Source organism: Lipotes vexillifer, unplaced genomic scaffold (genome assembly GCF_000442215.2).
Source record: "Lipotes vexillifer unplaced genomic scaffold, Lipotes_vexillifer_v1.1 scaffold810, whole genome shotgun sequence".
In the NCBI taxonomy this organism is placed as follows: domain Eukaryota; kingdom Metazoa; phylum Chordata; class Mammalia; order Artiodactyla; family Lipotidae; genus Lipotes; species Lipotes vexillifer.
The window spans coordinates 883,270-904,444 of NW_006797357.1; the positions used below are offsets into that span (position 1 = coordinate 883,270).

At 37.3% G+C, this 21,175-nt stretch overlaps 1 protein-coding gene across 1 annotated transcript in view; it reads right to left on the bottom strand.

Annotated features, from left to right (window-relative positions):
- The window catches only part of MTREX (Mtr4 exosome RNA helicase), a 147,409-nt gene that overhangs the window by 96,742 nt on the left and 29,492 nt on the right, over positions 1–21,175 (bottom strand). The window contains exons 7-8 of the mRNA XM_007469275.1: positions 8,886–9,060; positions 7,688–7,778 (exon numbers count right to left, since the gene is read on the bottom strand). Of these exons, the coding sequence (XP_007469337.1) occupies positions 7,688–7,778; positions 8,886–9,060 (266 nt within the window). The remainder of the gene's footprint in view (positions 1–7,687; positions 7,779–8,885; positions 9,061–21,175) is intronic.

A 21,175-nucleotide genomic window follows, 5' to 3' on the forward strand; every position in this document is an offset into this window, starting at 1 on the left:
AAAGAAAGATTTGATAAACAACAAAAGTATAAGTCAGATGGAAAAAAAATGGAAAAATCCATGTGAGAATTTCCCTCCCATAAATGAACAAATCAATACAGGATTCATGATTTAAAAAAAATAACTGTTTAGAACCTAATCTTATGAATTTCACAAAAGTGAAATTTTTAAACAGGGTAAAGGATTTCTTAAACTTGTATTACTTTTACTATGAATACAGGTTAACTCACTGCTTTAATTCAAGTAAAAACTAAGCTTTAAGTGTGTACATATTAAACATTTAACTTTTAAATGTGCTAACTTTCTCTCTCCAAATTCCACCCAAAATTCCAAGTAAACTTACTTTTCCATTACAGTAGTATAATAGTTCAAGGGATAAATTTTTTGCTCATTTTTATTTCATAATCCTTTTATTTTTACCATAAACATGCACTTATTTAAAAAAATAAATAAAAGTCAAGAATGTTAACTTCGTAGGCTAGAAGTTTTAGAAATTCTTTAACATTAGTTATACTAAAAAACTCTCTATCAAAGGGAACTAATTTTAATTCCATTTTTAAAATGTGAAATTGCATTTTTTCACCCAGAAGTTGTAACTTTTTAAGAAGCTGTAACTGAATGAGATCCTACTGGAAATATCACATCATGTTATCCACAAATTAGTATATAAGAACTCTACTAACATGGAACATCAACAACTACTTGTTCAAAATTCCTAATGCCATTCTTTTTTTTTTCTTAACATCTTTATTGGAGTATGATTGATTTAGTGTTGTGTTAGCTTCTGCTGCATAACAAAGTGAATCATCTATATGCATACATATATCCACATATCCCCTCCCTCTTGCATCTCCCTCCCACCATCCGTATCCCACCCCTCTAGGTGGTCACAAAGCACCGAGCTGATCTCCCTGTGCCATGCAGCTGCTTCCCACTAGCTATCTATTTTACATTTGGTACTGTATATATGTCAGTGCTACTCTCTCTCTCTTCGTCCCAGCTTACACTTCCCCCTCCCCATGTCCTCAAGTCCATTCTCTACCTCTGTGTCTTTATTCCTCTCTTGTCCCAAGGTTCTTCAGACCTTTTTTTTCTTTTTTGTATTCCATATACATGTGTTAGCATATGGTATTTGTTCTCTTTCTGACATACTTCACTCTGTATGACAGACTCTAGGTCCATCCACCTCACTACAAATAATTTCGTTTCTTTTTATGGCTGAGTAATATTCCATTGTATATATGTGCCACATCTTCTTTATCCATTCATATGTCAACAGACACTTAGGTTGCTTTCATGTCCTGGCTATTATAAACAGTGCTGCAGTGAACATTGTGGTACATGACTCTTTCTGAATTATGGTTTTCTCAGGGTATATGCCCAGTAGTGGGACTGCTGGGTCATATGGTAGTTGTATTTTTAGTTTTTTAAGGAAGCTCCATACTGTTCTCCACAGTGGCTGTATCAATTTACTTTCCCACCAACAGTGCAAGAGGGTTCCCTTTTCTCCACACCCTCTCCAGCATTTACTGTTTGTAGATTTTTGATGATGCCCATTCTGACCGATGTGAGGTGATACCTCATTGTGGTTTTGATGTGCATTTCTCTAATTATTAGTGACGTTGAGCATCTTTTCATGTGTTTGTTGGCAATCTGTATATCTTCTCTGGAGAAATGTCTATTTAAGACTTCTGCCCATTTTTGGATTGGGTTGTTTTTTTGATATTGAGCTGCATGAGCTGCTTATATATTTTGGAGATTAATCCTTTGTCAGTTGCTTCATTTGCAAATATTTTCTCCCATTCTGAAGGTTGTGTTTGGTTGTGTTTGTTTATCGTTTCCTTTGCTGTGAAACAGCTTTTAAGCTTCGTTAGGTCCCATTTGTTTATTTTTGTTTTTATTTCCATTTCTCTAGGAGGTGGGTCAAAAACGATCTTGCTGTAATTTGTATCAGTGTTCTTCCTATGTTTTCCTCTAAGAATTTTAGTGTCTGACCTTACATTTAGGTCTTTAATCCATTTTGAGTTTATTTTTATGTATGGTTTAGGAAGTGTTCTAATTTCATTCTTTTACATGTAGCTGTCCAGTTTTCCCAGCACCACTTACTTAAGAGGATGTCTTTTCTCCATTGTATATTCTTGCCTCCTTTATCAAAGATAAGGTGACCATATGTGTGTGGGTTTATCTCCAGGCTTTCTACCCTGTTCCATTGATCTGTGTTTCTGTTTTTTGTCAATACCATACTGTCTTGATTACTGGAGATTTCTAGTATAGTCTGAAGTCCAAGAGCCTGATTCCTCCAGCTCTGTTTTTCTTTCTCCTCCAGCTCTGTTTTTCTTTCTCAAGATTGCTTTGGCTATTGGGATCTTTTGTGTTTCAATACAAATTGTGCAATTTTCTGTTCTACTTCTGTGAAACATGCCATTGGTAGTTTGATAGGGATTGCACTGAATCTGTAGATTGCTTTGGGTAGTACAGTCATTTTCACAATGTTGTTTCATACAGTCCAAGAACATAGTATATCTCTCCCTCTCTTTGTATCATCTTTAATTTCTTTCATCAGTGTCTTATAGTTTTCTGCATACAGGTCTTTTGTATCCTTAGGTAGGTTTATTCCTAGGTATTTTATTCTTTTCTTGCAGTGGTAAATGGGAGGGTTTCCTTAATTTCTTTCAGATTTTTCATCATTAGTGTATAGGCATGCAAGAGATCTCTGTGCATTAGTTTTGTATGCTGCTACTTTACCAAATTTATTGATTAGCTCTACTAGTTTTCTGGTAGCATCTTTTGGATTCTCTATGTATAGTATCATGTCATCTGCAGATAGTGACAGTTTAACTTCTTTTCCGATTTGGATTCCTCTTATTTCTTTTTCTTCTCTGCTTGCTGTGGGTAAAACTTCCAAAACTATGTTGAATAAAAGTCGTGAGAGTGGGTAACCTTGTCTTGTTCCTGATATTAGAGGAAATGGTTTCAGTTTTTCACCATTGAGAATGATGTTGTCTGTGGTTTGTCATATATGGCCTTTATTATGTTCAGGTAGGTTCCTTCTTTGCCTCTTCTGGAGAGTTTTTATCATAAATGGGTGCTGAATTTTGTCAAATGCTTTTTCTACATCTATTGAGATGATCATATGGGTTTCATCCTTCAATTTGTTAATATGGTGTATCACAGTGACGGATATGCGTATATTGAAGAATCCTTGCATTCCTGGGATAAACCACTTGATCATGGTGTATAATCCTTTTAATGTGCTGTTGGATTCTGTTTGCTAGTATTTTGTTGAGGATTTTGCATCTATGTTCATCAGAGACGTTGGCCTGTAGTTTTCTTTTACTGTGACATCTTCGTCTAGTTTTGGTATCAGGGTGATGGTGGTCTCATAGAAAGAGTTTGGGACTGTTCCTCCCTCTGCTGTATTTTGGAAGACTTTGAGAAGGACAGGTGTTAGCTCTTCTCTAAGTGTTTGATAGAATTTGGTTGTGAAGCCATCTGGTCCTGGGCTTTTGTTTGTTGGAAGATTTTTAATCAGTCTCAGTTTCAGTGCTTGTGATTGTTTATATTTTCTATTTCTTCCTGGTTCAGTCTCGGAAGGCTGCGTTTTTCTAAGAATGTGTTCATTTCTTCCAGGTTTTCCATTTTATTGGCATACAGTTGCTTGTAGTAATCTCTCATGATCCTTTGTATTTCTGCATTCAGTTGTTACTTCCCCTTTTTCATTTCTCATTCTGTTGATTTGAGTCTTCTCCCTTTTTTCTTAGTGAGTCAGGCAAATGGTTTATCAATATTCTTTATCTTCTCAAAGAACCAGCTTTTAGTTTTATTGATCTTTGCTACTGTTTCCTTCATTTCTTTTCCATTTATTTCTGCTCTTTATGATTTCTTTCCTTCAGCTAACTTCAGGGGTTTCTTCTTCTTTCTCTAATTGCTTTAGGTGTAAGATTAGGTTGTCTGAGATTTTTCTTGTTTCTTGAAGTCAGATTGTATTGCTGCTATAAACTTCCCTCTTAGAACTGCTTTTGCTGCATCCCACAGGTTTTGGGTCATCGTGTCTTCATTGTCATTTGTTTCTAGGTATCTTTTTATTTCCTCTTTGATTTCTTCAGCGATCTCTTGGTTATTTAATCGTGCATTGTTTAGCTTCCATGTGTTTGTATTTTTTTACAGATTTCTTCCGTAATTGATAGCTAGTCTCATAGTGTTGAGGTCAGAAAAAATATTTGATATGCATACCAAGGCTTGATTTGTGACCCAAGATATGATCTATCCTGGAGAATGTTCCATGAGCACAAGAGAAGAAAGTGTATTCTCTTTTTTTGGATGGAATATCCTATAAATATCAATTAAGCCCATCTTGTTTAATGTATCATTTAAAGCTTGTGTTTCCTTATTTTCACCTTGGGTGATCTGTCCATTGGTGAAAGTGGTGGAGTGTTAAAGTTCCCTACTATGACTGCATTACTATTTCCCCTTTTATGGCTGTTAGCATTTTCCTTATGTACTGTGGTACTCCTATGTTGGGTGCATAAATATTTACACCGTTATATCTTCTTGGATCGATCCCTTGATCATTATATAGTGCCCTTCTTTGTGTCTTGTAATAGTCTTTATTTTAAAGTCTATTTTGTCTGATATGAGAATTGCTACTTCAGCTTTCTTTTGATTTCCATTTGCATGGAATATCTTTTTCCATCCCCTCACTTTCAGTCTGTATGTGTCCCTAGGTCTGAAGTGGGTCTCTTGTAGACAGCATATGTAGAGGTCTTGTTTTGGTATACATTCAGTCAATTGACGTCTTTTGGTTGGAGCATTTAATCCATTTACATTTAAGGTAATTATCAATATGTGTGTTCCTATTACCATTTTCTTAATTGCTTTGGGTTTGTTTTTGAAGGTCTTTTCCTTCTCTTGTGTTTTCTGCCTAAAAAATCTCCTTTAGCATTTGTTGTAAAGCTGGTTTGGTGGTCCTGAATTCTCTTAACTTTTGCCTATCTGTAAAGGTTTTAATTTCTCCACCGAATCTGTATGAGATCCTTGCTGGGTAGGGTAATCTTGGCTGTAGGTTTTTCCCTTTCATCACTTTAAATATGTCCTGCCACTCCCTTCTGGCTTGCCGAGTTTCTGCTGAAAAATCAGCTGTTAACCTTATGGGGATTCCCTTGTATGCTATTTGTTGCTTTTCCCTTGCTGCTTTTAATATTTTTACTTTGTATTTAATTTTTGCTTGTTTAATATGTGTCTCAGTGTGCCTCTTTGGGTTTATCCCGATGGTACTCTCTGTCCTTCCTGGACTTGATTGACTATTTCCTTTCCCATTTTAGAGAAGTTTTCGACTATAATCTCTTCAAATGTTTCCTCAGTCCCTTTCTTTATCTCTTCTTTTGGGACCCCTATAATTCGAATGTTGCTGCATTTAATGTTGTCCCAGAGGTCTCTGAGACTGTCCTCAAGTCTTTTCATTCCTTTTTGTTTATTCTGCTCCCTGGCACTTATTTCCACCATTTTATCTTCCAGCTTACTTATCCGATCTTCTGCTTCAGGTATTCTGTTATTGATTCCTTCTAAAGTATTTTTAATTTCAGTAATTATGTTGTTCATCACTGCTTGTCTGCTGTTTCGTTCTTCTTGGTCCTTGTTAAATGTTTCTTATATTTTCTCCATTCTGTTTCCGAGATTTTGGATCATCTTTACTATCATTATTCTGAATTCCTTTTCAGACAGGTTGCTTATGTCTTCATTTATTTGGTCTTGTAGGTTTTTACCCTATTCCTTTGTCAGTAACATATTCTTTTGCCATTTCTTTTTTTTTGTTTTTTTTTGGATGGGTGCTGCTACATTCCTGTCTTATTGGTTGTTTGGCCTGAGACGTCCAGCACTGGAGTTTTCAGGCAGTTAGACAGAGCTGGTTCCTAATGCTGCGATGAACACCTCCGGGAGGCCTCACTCAGATTGATATACCCTGTGGTCTGAGATTCTCTGTTAGTCCAGTGGTTTGGACTTGGAGCTCCCACCACAGGAGCTCAGGTCCAACTTCTGGCCTGGGAACCAAGATCCTGCAAGCTTTGTGGTGCAGTAAAAAAAAAAAAAAGAAGAATTAGAAAGAAAGAAAAAGGAGCAGTACAATATCAAGAATAAAAAAGAAAATAAAGGGCTTCCCTGGTGGCGCAGTGGTTGAGAGTCCACCTGCCGATGCAAGGGACACGGGTTCGTGCCCCGGTCCGGGAAGATCTCACATGCCGCAGAGCGGCTGGGCCCGTGAGCCATGGCCGCTGAGCCTGCGCATCTGGAGCCTGTGCTCCGCAGTGGGAGAGGCCACAACAGTGAGAGGCCCGCGTACCGCAAAAAATAAAAAAACAAAAAAATAAAATAAAATAAAAAAAGAAAAGAAAATCAGAAAGATAAAGGTATATTAGGAAAAATAAAACTATAATTGAAACAACTGCAACAAGGTGAAATAAAACCACAGCAGAAGGAAAAAAAAGTGGGGGGGCAACAAGCCAAAAGGAGAGATCACTAACAAAGTATAAAGAATAAAATAAAATTAGAAAAATAAAAGATTTATTAGGAAAAATATAAAAGAATCAACAGCAACGAATCAACAATGTAAAACAGAACCCCAATCTAACAGAGGAAAAGGAAAAAAAAAAGGGAAGGAAAAAAAAAGCCTTGGCTATGAGGGTGCAGTTTAGGTAGGGGGTGGAACTTAGGTAGTGGCAGGGTTTAGGGTGGGGTGGGACCTAGGCAGGTGGTGGGGTGGGGTAAGCATGGGGCGGGGCCTGTGCAGAAGGGGAGAGGCAGCATGTCGAAAGGAAGGCCTCTGGAGTGTGGGGTTCGGGAGTTAGGAGGTAGGGCCCTGACTGAGGGTGTGTGGGTGGGGTTTAGGCCCAGCTTGTTGGAGGGGTCCTCCGAGTGTAGAAGTAGGGCCCTGGCTGGGGGTGTAGTGGCGGGGCTTGGGCTCTGCACTGTAGATGGGAGGCTCCGAGGGCAGAATATTAGGTCCGGGAGCCCAAAATGCTTCCTGGTGCCTAAGTGGACAGGGAAAGCATTGGTCCCGTTCCCTTCTGTTCTTTCATGCCCCTCTCCCACCATCTCCCCTGGAGTCTCCCCCATTGCCGCTGGACCCCTAATCATGGGTGGGTCCTGCTGGGTGCAGGAACTCCTTCTCTCCCCTAGCCACCCCTCAGGGGTGCCGTCCTAGAGGTCCGGCCTTTACTTTTGCTCCTCCTTTCCTCCCTCCCACTCCCTCAGGACCCACGTGGCTGGAGGGAGACTAGGTGGGCAGAAGATCAGGCCCGAGATCTCAACAGATTCCTGGGGGTCCAACTGGGCAGGAGAAACCTGGCCACAGTCCCTTTTGATCCTCTGCCCTCCCAATGGTTCCCCAATTTCCCCCATTGGGGGTGGGATCCCTTCCCCTCCCCAAGCCGCCCCTCAGGGATGCCAGTCCTGTCCTGCCTCCACTTCTCCTCCCACTTCACTCCCCCCATGCCCCACATCCTACACGGTCACTGGGGTTTCCTCCTGTCCCTTAGGTGTCCGTGGTCCCCCACTGGTAACTGGCAGGTGCCCTGGTTGTAAGGAGATGCAAATTCCGTGTCCTCCCAGTACGCCATCTTGACTCTGCCCTACCTAATGCCATTCTTAAATAAAATACATGCTCACATCTCAACAACACTACAGAATATACCTGAATCTCTCATGTAATGAATTTCATCAAATATGACCCAAGCAACTTCTCGCATAACTTCAGAACCTCTGTACAGCATACTTCTCAAAATCTAAAGAAAAAGGAGAAGATTTAGCAGGATTCTGACATACCAAAAGCTCTTCTATCTAACAAGAAATTTTGGATATTCTTTTTTAATGGGAAGATTAAAATAATTTTAGGGAGATACATATCTCTTAAATACATAATATTCCTTCCCTAAATCCAAAATAAATGACTTCTCAAGTAAGTAATCAGATATAATCCATGGAAACAATTACCATCTCCATATCCATATATCTTGCATAAGAAGCCACTTCCTTGCATGTACAGCACTTAAACCAAGACCTACACTTGATATAATACGAGAATAACTTGAAGTTATCTTCTAACACAATGGATCTTATACTGTTATCCATTTTTTCTACCTCATCTTACCAATATAAATACTTTCTAGCAACCATTATTCTGATTTCTGAGTTAAAGAAATCTTCCACGGATGGAAGAAAGTTTTGAGAATGGAAAATAAACTTACTTTAGGCACCAAGATGAAAAGTGAGCAATGCTTTTGGGTAACTCTAAAAGCCAGAAGCTAATTTATGCTCTCTAGTATACCATGTCTTTGTAGAATGCAATGATATAATTCAAGCAAGTACAAAAGTACTTAGTAAAGACAGCTAATAGTGTCCAAAATGTAAGATGTTACAAAGATATGCAAAACTTAACTGTGATTATGGAAAGAAGCTAAACATAACTGGGCATTTTTTAAAAAGTTAGTTATCTATTTGTATCAACACTCAGATACAGAAGGAAAAAAAATCACACAGAACAAGGAGCCACTACATATTCGAAACTATGTACTGAAATCCTTGAAATTATACAAAACCATCAAATTATTTTCATGTCACTAACAATAGGCCTTTAAAAATATTTTGTGAAGAAAAAACTGCATCTATATTATGACAAATAACAAAAATATTGGTAATTTACAACTAAATTCAATTACTAGAACTTGTATTAAGATGAACTCTATCCCTTTCAAGTAAATCTACTCAGACAGTAAAATGTTACATTTTTATTGATATAGAGCAAGTAATAAAACATTAGCTGTTTTAACTGAACAGCCACATTAATTAAAAGGAAAATTAATTTAATTAAATTGAGACACCATATAAATTACCTCTGTGGTCATAACAAGACAAGATGCTGTAGGATTAATAGTAACATCTCCAGTCATCAGACCAACATCTTGAAATTCTTCATACATTTCACGGTATTTCTGGTTACTCAGGGCCTTAATTGGGCTAGTAAATATTACACGCTGTTTTTCCCTTAAGGCCAATGCAATGGCATATCTAAAAATTTGAAAACAAATAAGAGTAAAGAATTTCCAAAACCATGTCTTTAGAAGTATGTGATTTAAAAAATTCTATTCATATATAATGTCCAAACTTTCCCTAATTACGTATCTTAAATAGACTTTGCAGAATATTAATGTCTTATTCTACTTACTTTCAACAAACTATAATAATAGTAATAACTATGATAAATGTGAAGAATAGTGGTCTAAATGAATAAGAACGTTTTAAACTCTGGTCTCTTGGAGTTAATATAACTTAATTGCTAATACCAATGGATTACTAATGGTTATTACCCTATTTCTTGGAAGTAAAACACAGTTGTTTCTCTAGATGGGCCTCCAAAAGTTTACAGAGCCTCTGCCTGTCAATTTATACATACACAGAGTATAAATACTTAGCAAACACTGGAAAATGAGTTTGAGTTTCACAAATAAGTTAATGCATATGTATTCTCTCCCCACATGTATTAGTTATCAAGTTTGTCCTTTGTTTGTTAGTTTAAATAAACAGCTCTGACCTTTTTTTAGTCAGCAAACCTTTTCTTTTTTAAAGACTTATTTATTATTTAAATTTTAAATTTTATTTTTGGCCATGCTGGGTCTTAGTTGCAGCAAGCAGGATCTTTGCTGAGGTGTGTGGGCTTCTAATTGTGGTGTGTGGATTTTCCCTTCTCTAGTTGTGGCGTGGAGGCTCCAGGGCGCATGGGTTCCAGAGTGAACAGGCCCTGTAGTTTGCAGCACACAGGCTCTAGTTGAGGCACATAAGCTCGGTAGCTGTGGCACACAGGCTCAGGTGCCCTGTGGCATGTGGGATCTTAGTTCCCTGACCTGGGATCGAACCCATGTCCCCTGCATTGTAAGGTGGATTCTTTACCACTGGACCACCAGGGAAGTCCCATCAAGTCTGTCCTTGACTGGAAATTAAGGCAGGTTCCAATAGTTCTTCTGCAGAGATTAATAGAATGCAATATAGTTTTTCCTTTTTGAAGAAAATTCAGCAGAGTTAAGTATTTAAAAATAGATCATGAAATCAGGACTAAACTTAGCAGCATGGTAGATCCTCCTTATTTAAGATACAGTTCCTATCCACAACAGGCTTATAACCTATTTGGGGAAATAAAAATATGGGATTTCCCTGGTGGCACAGTGGTTGGGAATCTGCCTGCCACTGCAGGGGATACGGGTTCGATCCCTGGCCCGGGAGGATCCCAGAGGCCGCGGAGTGGCTAGGCCTGTGTGCCACAGCTGCTGAGCCTGTGCTCTGGAGCCCATGAGCCACAACTAATGAGCCACGTGCCACAGCTGCTAAAGCCCACGCGCCTAGAGCCCGTGCTCTGCAACAAGAGAAGCCAACACAATGAGAAGCCTGCACACCTCAATGAGGAGTAACCCCCACTTGCCGCAACTGGAGAAGGCCCGCACATGCAGCAACAAAGACCCAACGCAGCCAAAAATAAATTAATAAAAATAAATTAATTACTTACAAAAAAATGTATCCCAACCATGCCCCCAGTGAAATAAACAATTAAAAAATTAAAAGTTGTCCAAACATGATCAAATATGAATAGTAAGAGACATACATGAAAGAGAAAAGAATATACAGATGCTACAAAAAATTAGAAGATATAAAAAGAAACAGGAAAGTGATCAATACTTAAGAAAAAGCAGCAGTCACGAGAAACTGAGTGGGCCCAGATGTTGGACTTAGCAGACAAAGACTTCAAAAAAGCTATAACAAACATGTCCAAAAAATGTAAGGAAACCATGTTCTAAGAATTAAAGGAAATAGGACAATGATTCAACAAATAGGCAATCTCAACAGACACCTGAAACTATAACAACATAACCAATGAAAACTCTACAGATGAAAAGTACAATAATTGAAATGAAAAATCCACTAGGTGGCTCAAGAGCAGATCTGAGATGGCAGAAGAAAGTATCTAAATCTGAAGATAGATCAACAGAAATTATCAAATCTAAAGAGAGAAACAGAAGAAAAATAAACACTCAAAAGATCTATGCGATAACCTCAAGTGTCCAAACATAAGTTCCAAACTGAGAAAGATGCAAGATAAATATCTGAAAAAATAACAATAAAAAAACTTCCTAGATTTGTTTTAAAAAGCATTATAGATACCACAAGCACAATGAACCCAAGCAGGAAAAACTTTGGAATCACACCTAGAAACAGAGTCAAACTGCTGAAAGTCTTCAAAGCAGCAAGAGAAAAACAACTCAAAACATACAAGAGAATACCATCATAATTAAGGCTTATTTCTGATGGGAAATAACGGAGAATGAAACGATGTCAGCCAAAAGAGTACCCATTGTTGAAAAAAAAAAAACTGTCAACCAAGAATTACATATTCAGTGACATTTCCTTTCAAAAATAAAAGCAAAATAAGGACATTTCCAAATAAAAACTGAGTAAATTTACTGCTAACACATCAACCCCAGAAGAAATATTCTTAAAAAATTCTTTAACTCTAATATAAAGAATAGAGTTCTAAAAATGATAAATATGTGGGTAAATACAAGATTGTATAGGGTTTGTGCTTCTCTTTTATTCAATTAATATTTTTAAAAACATAAGACTGTTTAAAGCAAAAACATTATTTTAACATTGTATTACACTGGATTTATAACATATAGTTGAAATATATGTGACAAAAATAGCAGAAAAAAAGGAGGAAGAAATATTAGAGCAAGGTAACAATATTTTACAGAAATTGTGGCTGTGATTTAGTTAAAAATGTATACGGTAAGCCCTAGAGTAATCACTAAAAACATAACTCAAAGCTAAAAAAAAAAATCAACAGAGGAATTAAAATAGTATACTAAAAAATGTTTGTTAAATATAATAGAAGCCTGTTAAGACATGAGACACATTACTGAAAAACAACAAAATCAACCACATCAATCATTAAATCAAATTATTGAAATCATAAAGTATCTTCTCCAACCACAAAGAAATTAAATTAGAAACCAAAACAGAAAGGCGTATGGAAAATCACCAAATGCTTGAAAAGTAAACATAAGAGGAAACCAAGAGAAACTAAAAAATGAATTGAATTGAAAATAAAATGTAACTACCAAAATTTATGGGATGCATGTAAAGCAGTACTAAGAGAGAAAATTATAGTTTTAAACACTTACATTAGACAGGAAGAATAATGTAAAATCAATATAATTCCACTTTAAGTAATTCCTTGATAGACACAGATTACCAAAACTGCCTCAAGAAGAAAGCAAACTGAGTTAGGAATTAAAAAATCTTCCCATGAAGAAAAGCCTAGGTGGTTTAAATGGCTTCATTAGTAAATTCTGTCAAACATTTAAAGAGAAAATACCAAAACTACACAAATGCTTTCAGAAGACAGACCAGGAGGGAACACTTCCCAACTTATATTATCAGGTCAGTATTAACATGGTATCAAACCTAGACAATGACCTTGTAAAAAAAGAAAATTACACACCAAAATCCCTCACGAAGATAAGATTCAAAGATATTCCAGAACAAAATATGCGCAAACTGAAACTGGCAACATCATATAAGATGACCAACTGCCATAAACAACCAGGTTTATTTCAGGAATATAAGGATGGTTTAACAAAAAACGGATGTACTATACCACATTAACAGAGTAAAAAGCAAATACCATATCCTTGCCTCTATAGATGGAAAAAAGATTTGATAAAATACAATGCTTCTTTTTTAATCCACAATACACTTATTTTTCCCAGCTTTATTGAGATATAATTGACATGTACCATTGTGTAAGTTTCAACTATATACTGTAAGATTTGTTACCCATATATATTGTGAAATGATTACCATAATAAGGTTAATTAACATCTCCATCACCTAATTACCTTTTGGGTTTTTTCTGGTAAAAACATTTAAGATCTACTCTCTTAGCAACTTTCAAGTGTATAATACAGTATTTTAAAGATAATAACCATGCTCTAAATTAGATCCCCAAAACTTACTCATTTTGTAACTGGAAGTTTGTTTCCTTTTATCAATATCTTCCTACTTCCTCCACCTGGTCCACCCCAGCCCCTGGCAGCCACCATTCAACTCCATTTCAATGCATTCAGCTTTTTTAGATTCCATGTGAAAGTGAGATCACACAGTCTTTGTCTTTCTCTGACTTATTTGACTTATAATGCTCTCAAGGTCCATTCATGCTGTCACAAATAGCAGGATTTCCTTTTTTTGATGGCTAAATAATTTTCCATCGTGATCGACAGTATGTGTATATATGGATATAGACAGATAGATATCACATTTTCTTTATCCACTCATCTGTTGATGGACATAGGTTGTTTCCTTGTCTTGGGTATTGTGAATAATAGGAATGCAGATATCTCTTTGAGATACTAATTTCATTTCCTTTAGATATATATCCAGAAGTGGGACTGCTGGATTATACTCTTATTTCTAATTTTTTGAGAAACCTCCACACTGCTTTCCATAGTGACTGTACCAATTTACATTCCCACAACAGTGCACAAAGGTTCCCTGTTCTTCATATCCTTGCCAACACTTGTTCTCTCTCGTCTTTTTGATAATAGCCATTCAAATAGGTGTTTTTAAATTTTTTTCATTTATTCCTAACTAAGAATAGAAAGAAACGTCCTCAAAAAAAAAAAAAAAAGAAAATATAAGAGAAAATATGTGTGATATTGGGATAGGCAAAAATGTCTTAAGTATTGACATCAAAAGCATAATCAATCAATCCATAAAAGAAAAAACTGAGCTGAACATCAAAATAAAAATCTTTTGTTCTACAAAAGATACCATTAAGATAGTTTAAAGAATTATTTATGACGCAGTAAGACCAACATGTCAATTTTAAAAATCAGTGAAAGACTGAAATAGATATTTAAGATAAGCACAGGAAATTGATACTTAACATTTTTAGTCATCGTAGAAATTCAAAACCACTATGAGACATTACTATATACCCACTAAAATAGGTATAATCAAAAAAGATAATGACAAGAGGTGGTAAGGACACAGAGAAACTGGCACCCTCATCCATTATCGGTAGGAACACAAAATGGTACAGCCACTTTGGAAAACAGTCTGGCAATTTACTGAACAGTTAAATATATATTTGCCATAAAACCCAGCAATTACAGGTACTACCCAAGAGAAATAAGAACATGTCCACACACAGACTTGCACATGAATGTTTATATCAGAACTACTCACAATTGTCAAAAACACAAAACAACTCAAATGTCTATCAACTGAATAGGTAAATAAAATGTCAGGTATCAATAAAATGTAATACTACTTATAAATAAAAAGAAATGAACTAGTGATATATACAACATGAATGAACCTCAAAAATGTTATTCTAAACACGGGAAAAAAAAGACACAAAAGACTCCACATTACATGATTTCATTTACATGAAACTTCTAGAAAAGGCAAAACTATTTAGACAAAGCTGATAAGTGTTTGCCTAGGGTTGGAGGTGGGAGTAGGTTGAAAGCAAACACACGTAACAAAACTATGTATGGAAGTCTAAAACTGGAGAGGGTTGCACAACTGTAATTTATTAAAACTCACTGAACTGTATACTTTAAATGGGTGAATTTAATAATATTTAAATTACATACTAATAAAGCTTTTAAAAAGCTTTACATAAAATAAACCACCAGGGCCAGAAAACTACTCAATTACATAGATAATCTGGTACCAAAATGTTAACCCTAGCACCAGATTTATAAATAAAATATTACACTTGCTACAATTACCAGCTAAAGCTGGAGTTTACCTTAAGTCCTTGAATCCCTAGGGGAAATCTTTATCTGAGATCCATGAACCACTCCCTGAAATTATAAAATATGGTATGTACATACAAATATATACCTCATCACATTTTTTTATTGAGGTAAAATTCATACAACATAAAATTAACCATTTTAAAGTGTACAATTCAGTGGCATTTAGTACATTCACTATGTTGTGCAACCACCACCTCTACCTGATTCTGAAACATAATTCTCATCCTTCCAAAAACCCCATACCCATTAGGCAGTTACTTTTTGCTCCCCTCCTCTCAACATCCCCTGGCCTCCACCAATCTTTCTGTCTCTAGGAATTTACCTGAGATATTTCACATAAATGAAGTCATACGGGATATTTCACAGAAATGGAATCATACCTACTGAGTCTGGCTTCCTTTACTCAGCATGTTTCTGAAGTTCACCCACACTGTAGCATGTATCAGTACTTCACTGCTGTTACAGCTGGGTAATATTTCATTGTACTCATTGTATTCATCAACTGATGGACTTCTGGGTTGTTTCTACCTTTTCACTACTGTGAATAGTGCTGCTATGAACATTCATGTATAATTATCTGTGTATCTGTTTTCAATTCTTTGGAGTAATATACCTAGGAGTGGAATTGCTGAGTCATATAATAATTCTACATTTAACTTTTTGAATAAGTACCAGACTGGTTTCCACAGAAGTCCTCACCAGGTTTTCAAAGGTGTCTATAAACCTGGTGAATTTCTTAAACATCTCTTTATGTTCTCCTAACCCAGAGTATGAGAGCAGGTTTCAGCATATACATGAAAATTTCCCATACTGAAAATCAGTCTGTTTTTGTAGGAAAAATGAAAGCAAAGTTACACTAATGCCCAGAATCTTAATGACTATATATGTTGCCTTTAAATGGATAATGCACCAAACTACTGTACACTTTTCTAAGTGAGATAAAATAACTGAACTAAAAATAGCCAAACCTCTTCTATATTTGTGCCTTAGGAGGAAACTAACTTCTGACTTCAGCACCTTCTGAAAAGTGGACCAATAAAAAAATTAGTCCTACTCCACTGGACAGAACTAGGGCGGTACCTGACCATAATGTGTTTGAATCTTGGAAACAGATCAAGACTAATCTGCAATTGGCTGATGCCACTAGAATGATAATCTAAGATCCAAAGCTTCACTTGTCTAACTCCCCTGCAAAGAGAAAAATTTTGAGTTACACCTAAGCCAAGGCCTGGAAAGACTAATATACAATAACCAGATAGGCCCTGACTGTCCCAAAGGACAGTATTCCAGAACTCATGAAATATATCCACCATTATGCCAAGGTAAAGGCAATGATGAATAGGGAGACTGGAGCCATTTTTAAGTTTCCTTCCTCTATGATCTTCTTTACTCTTTAGGTGGTCACTGTTAAGAATACCTAATTCAGGGCGTCCCTGGTGGCACAGTGATTGAGACTCTGCCTGCCAATGCAGGGGACATGGGTTCGAACCTCAGTCTGGGAAGATCCCACATGCCGTGGAGCAACTAGGCCCGTGAACCACAACTACTGAGCCTGCGCGTCTGGAGCCTGTGCTCTGCAACAAGAAAGGCCCGCGCACCGCGATGAAGAGTGACCCCCGCTCGCCGCAACTAGAGAAAGCCCTCGCACAGAAACGAAGACCCAACACAGCCAAAAATAAAAAAAAAGAATACCTAATTCAGCTGCTCAATAGGAAAGCTGTAATTTCTTCATAATGAAGAAATAAAATATATTATAAATTGTTAACAGTTAACTGGCAAACTCAAATTGATTTTCGAAAAGATGCCAAGACTGAGGGGAAAAAATTGTCTTTCAACAAATTCTGAGACAACTGGATATCCATATGCAAAACAATGAAGTTGGACCTACAAAAATAAAAAACCCTCAAAATGGATCAAAGAACTAATATAATAGCTAAAATTACAAAACTCTTAGAAGAAAATATAGGTGTAAATCTTTGTGACCTTGATTAGGCAACAGTTTCTTATAAAGGACACAAGCAACAAAAGAAAACAGATAAACTGCACTTCGTCAAATTAAAGACATCTGTACCTGAAAGGACACTCAAGAAAGTGAAAAGATGATCTACAGAATGAGAGAAAATTTTTGAAAATCATATATCTGACAAGGAACTAGTATCAGAATACAAAACAACTATCACAATTCAACAAGACAAACAACCAAATGAACAAGTAAAAAAAGACTTAAGCAGACGTATCTCCAAAGACAAAAAGGCCAAAGAGCACATTAAAAAATGTTCAGTATCATCAGTCATTAAGGAAATGCAAATCAAAACCACAATGAGATATTACCTCATACCTGACAGAATGGCTATCATCAAAGAGGCAAGAAACAAGTGCTGGTGAGGATGAGGACAAAAGGGAACCCTTGTGCCCAAGTGCCCATCAATAAATGAATGGATAAAGAAGATGTGGTATATGCATATCCAATGGAATATTAATTACTAAACCATAAAAAATGAAATCTTGCCATTTGCAACAACATAGATGGACCTACAGAGTACTGTGCTAAATGAAGTAAGTCAGACAGAGAAAGACAAATACTGTATGATTTCACTTGTATGTGGAATCTAGAAAACAAAACAAATGAACAAACACAACAAAATAGAAACAGTTATAGAAACAGAAAACCAACAGGTAGTCACCAGAGGGGAGGGTGGTAAGGGGAGGAAAGAAATAGGTAAGGGAGATTAAGAGGTAAAAACTTCCGGTTGCAAAATAAATGAGTCATGGGAATGAAACATACAGTATGGGGAATATACTCTAATAACTACGTAATATCTTTTTATGGTGACATATCGTAACCAGACTTATTGTGGTGACCGTTTTGAAATGTATAGAATTACCAAATCACTATGCTGTGTAATACGAACTAACATAGTTTTGCAGGTCAATTACACTTCAAAATAAACTTACAGAAAAAGAGATCAGATCTATGGTTACCACAAGTTGGGGTGGGCGGGGTTGGGATGAAGATGGTCAAAAGGTAGAAACTTCCAGTTATAAGTAATAGGGAGGTAATGAATACAATAAATATAATTAACACTGCTGAAGATTAAATAAAAAAGTTGTTAAAAGAGTAAATCCTGGGCTTCCCTGATAGCGCAGTGGTTGAGAGTCCGCCTGCCGATGCAGGGGACACGGGTTCGTTCCCTGGTCTGGGAAGATCCCACGTGCCGCAGAGCGGCTGGGCCCGTGAGCCATGGCCGCTGAGCCTGCGCATCCGGAACGTGTGCTCCGCAATGGGAGAGGCCACAGCAGTGAGAGGCCTGCGTACCGCAAAAAAAAAAAAGAGTAAATCCTAAGAGTTCTTTCTCATCACAAGAAAACAATTTTTTTCTATTTCTTTAATTCTGTATCTATATGAAATGATGGATGTTCACCAAACTTATTATGATAATCATTTTATGATGCATGTAAGTCAAATCATTATGCTGCAAACCTTAAACTTACACTATGCTATATGTCAACTGTATCTCAATAAAACTGGAAAAAAATAATTTAAAAATAATAAACTTCACATGATCAGAATCTAGAAACAATGTACATAATATAGGATTATACTAATACCCACAGAACCTTAATCTTACCTGGAAATAAGTAACATCATTGTGCTTTTTATCTTTCTGGAATTCTTTTCAGAAACCTAATTAGTTCACCTTTAAAAATGTTTTGCATTATTCTAACTTGTATTATGCTGAAAATCTACATTAAAAAGTTTTTACTTAAAACAATCATAAAATAAATTTACTGTATAATCAATTTAAAAAAAGGTAGTAACAAGTGTTGGCAAGGATATGGAGAAATTGAAGCCCTCATAAAATGATGGTGGGAAAATAAAATGATGCAGCTGTTGTGGAAAACAGTTTGCTGGTTCCTCAAAAAGTTAAACATGGAATTAAACATGACCCAGTAATTCCATTCCTAGGTATATACTTAAGAGAAGTAAAACCATATGTTCAAACAAAAACTTGTACATAAATGTTTCCAACAGCATCATTCATAATAGCCAAAGAACTGCGAATACTCATATATCCCATAAATTGATGAATGGATAAACAAAATGTGGTACATTAATACTACACAATTAATCAGTCATAAAATACAATTCAACCTGGGTGTATACTACAACACAGATGAACCTTAAAATCATTATGCTTAGTGAAATAAAACAGAAACAAAAGGTCACATATTATATGATTCTATTTATATGAAATGCCCAGAAAAGGTAAAGTCATACAGAAAGCAGACTGGGGACTGAAAGGAACTGGGTCTAAGGAAATGCGGAATGACTGACTAATGTGTACATGGTTTCTTTTTGCCATGGTGAAGTTGTTTGCGAACTAGATAGTAGTGACAGCAGCACATATGAAGGAAAAAAAGTTAACCCACAAAAGCCTATCTACAACAGATTGCAAAATCCCATCCACGTAAAAGAGCACAATCCACTTTCAGAATGGCCCAGTTCCTCTCAAACTTTAATGGACATATGCATCACCTGGTGATCTTGTTAAATGAAGATTATGATTCAGTAGTTTGGGGGTGGGTCCTGAGATTCTGCCTAATAAGTCTGTAGGTGATACTCATGTATCTGGTGCAGGACCATACTTTGAGTAGCAAGACTCCAGAACTGTGGTCTTTAAATACAGTTTAGAAGAAAAGATACCTATCAAAAAATTTAAAACACAGGCAATATATGTGTCTTTATTTACAAAATTAGATAACTACTGTAGTAATAGAGAACACATATTAAAAATAATGTAGGAAATACTTACTTCCAGCACAGACTAACAAGGACTGGCTTTACCTATCCACCTGAAACAACTACAAAACATGACAAAATATATGAAACAATGATTTCAGACACTGAATAAAAGCATAGTATTCCTTGAGAAAGTGGAAGCAAATGAGGTAATTCCAGATTACTGTCCACAGTGTTTCCAAGTCACAGTTCCAGGAGATGGAACCTGGAGGTTTCCCTAAGTTAAGCAGACAGAGGTGGGAGCCTGGGGAGGCCATGGAAGCTACACTGCAGTGGAAAATAACCAGAGAGGAGAGAGCTGGACAGAGGGAAAGCTCTGAACATCTGCTGAGCACTCCTGTGTTTTCAAGTAAGTAATAATCAGTGAATAAGTGTTAGGAAACAACTCAAAGCCGGGGGAAACCAACCAAATGAAGCAGAGGAAAAATAACCAGATCTTCACAGGGCTGGGAGTTATTCAGGTTCCCAATGGTCATGGTGGAAAAACTCATAATTCACAAGATACTGGCTAGAATACCAAGAAATATATTAAATAGTGGAGAAAAATTACCCGTAGATTGAATGCTACTCTAGTCCTGCCTAAAATCATCAAAAACACAAGCCCTGAAAGGATTACATTTTTTTCCAAGAAACTATACCCCAGAAAAAAGCTCAAGATGTTAATAGAAAGGGACATTCAAGATGGCGGAAGAGTAAGACATGAAGAACACCTTCCTCCCAACAAATACATCAGAAATACATCTACATGTGGAACAACTCCTACAGAAACCTACTGAACACTGGCAGAAGACCTCAGACCTCCCAAAAGGCAAGAAACTCCCCACATACCTGGGTAGGGCAAAAGAAAAAAGAATAAACAGAGACAAAAGGATAGGGGGCTTCCCTGGTGGCACACTGGTTGAGTCCGCCTGCCGATGCAGGGGACATGGGTTCGTGCCCTGGTCTGGGAGGATCCCACATGCCGCAGAGTGGCTGGGCCCGTGAGCCATGGCCACTGTGCGTGCGCATCTGGAGCCTGTGCTCCACAACGGGAGAGGCCACAACAGTGAGAGGCCCGCGTACTGCAAAAAAAAAAAAGAATAGGGACAGGACCTGCACCAGTGGGAGGGAGCTGTGAAGGAGGAAAAGTTTCCTCACACTAGGAGGCCCCTTCACTGGCAGATGGGGGGTGGCGGGGGGAGCGTTGGAGCCACAGAGGAGAGCACAGCAACGGGTACAGAGGGCAGCGGAGAGATTCCTGCAGAGGATCAGTGCTGACCAGCATCACCAGCCTGAGAGGCTTCTCTGCTCACCCGCTGGGGTGGGTGGAGGCTGGGAGCTGAGGCTCTGGCATCAGAGGTCAGATCCCAGGGAGAGGACTGGGGTTGGCTGCGTGAACACAGCCTGAAGGGGGCTAGTGCGCCACAGCTAGCCGGGAGGGAGTCCAGGAAAAAGTCTGGAACTGCCGAAGAGGCAAGAGACTTTTTCTTGCCTCTGTTTTGCGGTGTGCAAGCAAAGGGGATTCAAG